This window comes from Cebus imitator, unplaced genomic scaffold (assembly GCF_001604975.1).
Source record: "Cebus imitator isolate Cc_AM_T3 unplaced genomic scaffold, Cebus_imitator-1.0 Scaffold688, whole genome shotgun sequence".
NCBI lineage: Eukaryota > Metazoa > Chordata > Mammalia > Primates > Cebidae > Cebus > Cebus imitator.
In genome coordinates this window covers 255,795-260,911 of record NW_016108003.1, presented here as the reverse complement: position 1 = coordinate 260,911, position 5,117 = coordinate 255,795, and the positions used below count along the sequence as shown (strand labels likewise).

Genomic DNA, 5,117 nt, shown 5'->3' with positions numbered 1-5,117 from the left:
TTGTCACAGGTTTCTCTTCTTTGATTTGCTCTTCCACCTACTGCGATACAGTTTGTACTGATTAATTCTAATCCAGCTCTCACTAAGATCTCCACTGCCACCTATTTTCCTGATGTAGTGGACAATGCTAATCAATATTTCTGCTAAGTCTGTTGATTGTTCTTCTAAACACATTTATTTTCAAAACACACGTGTGTCACCATTCTATTTTTTCCTTCACTAATGTTAAGTTTTTCACCTTACCTTCCTTTGTGTCTCTTATATCCCCTCCCTTTAAAGGTGGAAGGTCCTCGGAATCAAGTTTAAGCTCTTTTTTCCTCTACGCTCTGTCCGCATATGACTGCCTCTAATTTTGGGATTTTCATTGCCAGTTATGAAATTCCAGGCATTGTAGTTCTTGAAAATTGCAAACTCAGACTGGAAATCAACATTTGCAATTACATGTTTAAAAGTCAATTTATAGAAGATATCACTGCTTTTATTTCTGGACCTGCCTAAATCTACCCTCTGCTGGGAAGAATTCAATGTTATTTTTTCTATCTCACATTATAGCATTTAACATAACTGATATGAATTTAGTGTGATTATTGTTGTTAAGTTTCTTTCCTGAAAAAAATCAAAAATACAAGAGAGAGCAGGAAATGTATTTGTTTTGTTTACTTATTTATTTATTTATTTATTTGAGATGGAGTTTTGCTCTTGTGACCCAGGCTGGAGTGCAATGAATGATCTCAGCTCACTACAACCTCCGCCTTCTGGGTTCAAGCGATTCTCCTGCCTCAGCCTCCCAAGTAGCTGGGATTACAGGCATGTGCCACCACGCATGGCTCATTTTGTATTTTTAGTAAAGATAGGGTTTCTCCATGTTGTCAGGCTGGTCTCGAACTCCCACCCTCAGGTGATCTGCCTGCCTTGGCCTCCCAAAGTGCTGGGATTATAGGCGTGAAAGACCACGCCCAGGCTGTTTTGTTCACTTTTATATCCTGAGGACAACATACAACGTACAACCTGGTATAGCAAAATCTATTTTGACTTATAACTAAAAATAGGTAACTGAATTGTATCATCTATTTTTAAATCAGGTTGAATAATCAGGCTTGGAGTTTCATTTTAAAGAATAAACAAATACAAGGAGTTTTCCATAGTAAAAATTTAATGAAAAAAGCAAAATAATATATTGGCTAAATACAAAGAACATATATGGTTATATTAACCACGAAGTAAGAATACACAATATATGAAAAGAAAATTTTAAATATTATAAATAGTTAAATAAATATTTAGATAAATAGATCCATCGCATGGTCATCTGTAAGGGACTGGTGCCTGCAGAGTTGAACATGCTTAACACTGCTGAAAACATTTGAAAATTTTGATCAACTCATGTCATGGATGTAGTAAACATGAGAAATGGCAGAATTCATGAAAGTATGAGATGATGTATTAGTCATGAAATGGTAATAATTTCTATGTTGAACCAGTTTTCATTCCTTCCTTCTTAATCTTCCTTGCAAGTTGGTCAATAAAGAGAAGGATCTCATGATTTCTGCTCTGACAACCTCCCAGGCACAAGGGCTGTGTTTCTTCTCTGTCAGATAGAGAGTGATTCTTTGAAAGTATTTCCTCACAGCCAGGATGGAGTCCGCATTCATCAGGGGCGTCTCTTCCACTCCAGTCCTCTGCATCACACAGGCTTCCAAGTCATTCAGCTGCTCGTAAAGTTCAGTGTAAAATTTATCTAAAAGGATTGCATCCCAAGTAGCAGATGAGTCCTTTGTGCTAAAGAGGTTGAAGGTCTGCTGGATCATCTCATGAAGGACGAAGATAGCTTGAGCCTTCTGGAAGTGGTCACCATCAAACACCTCTTGAGGGAAAACAAAGTCCTGTCTGTCCTTCAGGCAAGAGAAAGGAGAGATTCTCCTCATTTGTGCCAGGAGTATCAAGGCCCTCCTGCTACTCAGGCTGTGGGCCTTAGGTAGATCACAGCCCAGAGAGCAGATGGACTTGCAGCTAAGCACCACTAGGGCCATCAGTAAAGTAAAGGGCAAGGCCATTGAGGATGTTTCAGAGGCTACTGGGCTGGTTGAGATGAGCAACTCTGAACCTTGGACTTTAGAGTCTCTGAAGACCTTACTTTGTGTATAGCCTTAAATAGGGAACACACGAATTTCCATTTTCTGAATACTCCTCTCTTACTTTCTATTTCTATTTTTGCTTTCCTCAACCACTTTCTTTTTTCATTATTACCTCCTCGTCTCCTTCCCCATAGTCTTTTTAGAAATTTCTCTGTAATTCAAAGCCCTGCTAATATTTAATAACATGGATATATTATATATCTGCTGATGTTCTATATACACATGTTTATATATAAGCAGTATAAAGTTTAATGTTTTTATTCAATGGATGGTTAAGAATGACCAAACAAACATTTTAAGCTAAAAGTTAGTTAAATTTAAAGTCCATGGATATTTAACTTCACTTCTTAGCTAAATTTTTAAAGTGAATTTTATATAATGTATTCAACTTACATAAATTGTAATGTGTCAAATTACACAACCAAATTAACAAGTTATAAAAATACATAATAATACCTAATAAAATACTTAAAAGTCATTCAAAACTGCTAAAGACTGTTTAAATTATTTTTTAATATTAACTGTTAGTGCACTTAACTTTTTGCTTCATAGGGGGAAATTTTAACTTCACTAGGTGCTAGATATTCATCCAGATATTATCAAGATTGTTCTCTTTTCAGTGCTGAAACAATTAATGATATGTTGAACAACATTAGTATAATTAAATAATATAATATGAAGTATTCTTATTTGATTCTCAAAGCCCACAACACATTCAGAAGTGCTAAGGATCAAACATGAGTAACATCCTACAATACGGCAAATGACAACACATTGTATGCAGTGGACACCTCTCGTGATATGGCTTTAACATCTAGTAAACCTTGGAAAGTTCTCCAATCACAGAGTCTATTTGCCATACATTTGCAGTGCTGATCTTTTTTTTTTTTTAATTGTACTTTAAGTCCTGGGGTACATGTGCAGGTCTTGCAGGATCGTTGCATAGGCACACACATGCCATGGTGGTTTTCTGTCTCCATACCCCCGTCACCTACATCAGGCATTTCTCCCAATGTTATTCCTCCCCAACCTCCCCAGCCCCTGCTATCCCTCCTCTAGACCCCCTCCGCCCAACAGACCCCAGTGTGTCATGTTCCCCTCCCTGGTTTTTATTATTCACACTATGTTTACCTTTTTACTCGTCTAATAATACACATAATGTTTCAGAACAATTAACCAGAACTTCTGTGAGAAACAGTTCTACTAACTAGCATACAATGTTTGTGTACAACCCTTTTGGGTTTAGCATTAGAGTATCTAAGGATAAACAGAGTATTTCTCACTTTCAGAGTGGTTATGTCATACATCAATTATATTAATTTGTCATATCTATATTTGATTTTGGTTCCTACTGCCAATGTGGTTGAGTTTTTAAAATTTACATACAGGAAAATTCACACCTTTTGGTCCATAGTGCCATGGGTTTTAACAAATGGACAGAATTATAGTTCATTTATTTTTGCCTCAAGTTTTCTTGTAACTTTAAAGTTGAGCAAAAAGTTTTACCAATATATACTGTGAAAATTGCCTTGATATACAGAATCTGTTGTTGCAAATAACAGGATCTCATTCTTTTTTATGGCTTAATAGTACTGCATTGTATATACGTACCACTCTGTGTATTTGAGATAGCAGCCATTTATTAGACATGTCTTTGAAAATATATTTCTCCCAATATGTGGCTTTTCATATTCACTTGAGAGTCTTTTGAAAAGTAGTTTTTAATTTTAATGAAATCCAGTTTGTTATTTTTTTCTCTAATAGATCATGGATTATGTCTTTGTTGTTTTATCTAAAGTCATTGCCAAACACAAGGTCATCTAGATTTTGGCTTTTCTTAACATATTTATGATAAAGATAACTGGCTCCTCTATTTCACTCTGACAACAACTTAGGCACAGTAATTGTATTCTTTTCTTTCCTTTTCCTTTTCCTTTTCTGATGGAGTCTCGCTCTGTCACCCAGACTGGAGTGCAGTGGTGGGATCTCAGCTCACTGAAACTTCTACCTCCCAGGTTCAAGCTGTTCTGCCTCAGCCTCCCAAGTAGCTAGGACCTCAGGTGTGCACCACTACACCTGGCTTTTATTGGTATTTTTAGTGGAGACAGGATTTCACTATGTTTGTCAGGCTGGTCTTGAACTCCTGATCTCAAATGATCTGTCTGCCTCAGCCCCCCAAAGTGCTGGGATTACAGACACTGAGTGTGACTGAGCAACTGCACCCAGCCTTATTGTATTCCTTTTCTTTTAGATAGAGACTGGTTCCATTAAAGTACCTCTTCACAGCCAGTAAGAAATATTCATTTAGCTCAGAGATTTCTTCTCCTTTTTTCTCCAGATGTCAACAGGTCTTCAGGTCTTTCTGCTACTGCTGATGTGCAAGGAGGAATTTCAACCAAATGTCTCATTCAGAGCAGCCAAGGGGTCCTCTGTGCTGAAGAGATTAAAGATTTGCTACAGCACCTCAAGGAGGAAAGCAGTGGCCTTAGCCTTCTGGAACTGGCTCCATCCAGCTGCTCCCAGTAAGTACAAAGACATTTCTGTTCATTAGACTGGAGGAAAGAAAGTCTCCTCATTGTCTCTGAAGCATTAAGATTCTCCTACTGATCAGATCTTGGCTCTTTGGTGGTTCACAGCTATTAATGTTGCAGGGAGGCCTAAGAACATCACTAGGACCATTGTTATAAAGATGGAGGAGGCCACTGAAAATCTTGTAGATGCTACAGGCCTGGCTACATGTGTAGTTGCGTGAATCTTGGTCCTCACACTCTCTGAAGATTTTTCATCATGTTTCCCTTTTACATCAGGAACACAATAGTTTTCACTTCTGGAAGCCCTGCACCTAGGACAAGTGTCCAGGATTGTAGTAGAGGTGACTCTCTTTTCACTCTTTTTTTTACTAGGTATAATGACTCTTTCAGTTGGTGCCAATAGTTGTAGAGCAAATACTAGTTACTTGCAGGTATAATGGCTGTGGGAATT

The 5,117-nt window shown here is 37.6% G+C and overlaps 1 protein-coding gene across 1 annotated transcript; it reads right to left on the bottom strand.

Moving 5' to 3' along the window:
• Positions 1-1,145: 1,145 nt before the first annotated feature.
• On the bottom strand, positions 1,146-2,054 carry LOC108296180 (interferon alpha-5-like). Its single transcript, XM_017518591.2, has one exon. It carries the CDS (start codon positions 2,052-2,054, stop codon positions 1,485-1,487), a length of 570 nt encoding a protein of 189 aa, XP_017374080.1. The 3' UTR covers positions 1,146-1,484.
• Between the last annotated feature and the right edge of the window lie 3,063 nt (positions 2,055-5,117).

Excerpts from the sequence above, each read along its gene's own strand:
- LOC108296180 (XM_017518591.2), bottom strand. The coding sequence starts at position 2,054 with ATGGCCTTGCCCTTTACTTTACTGATGGCCCTAGTGGTGCTTAGCTGC.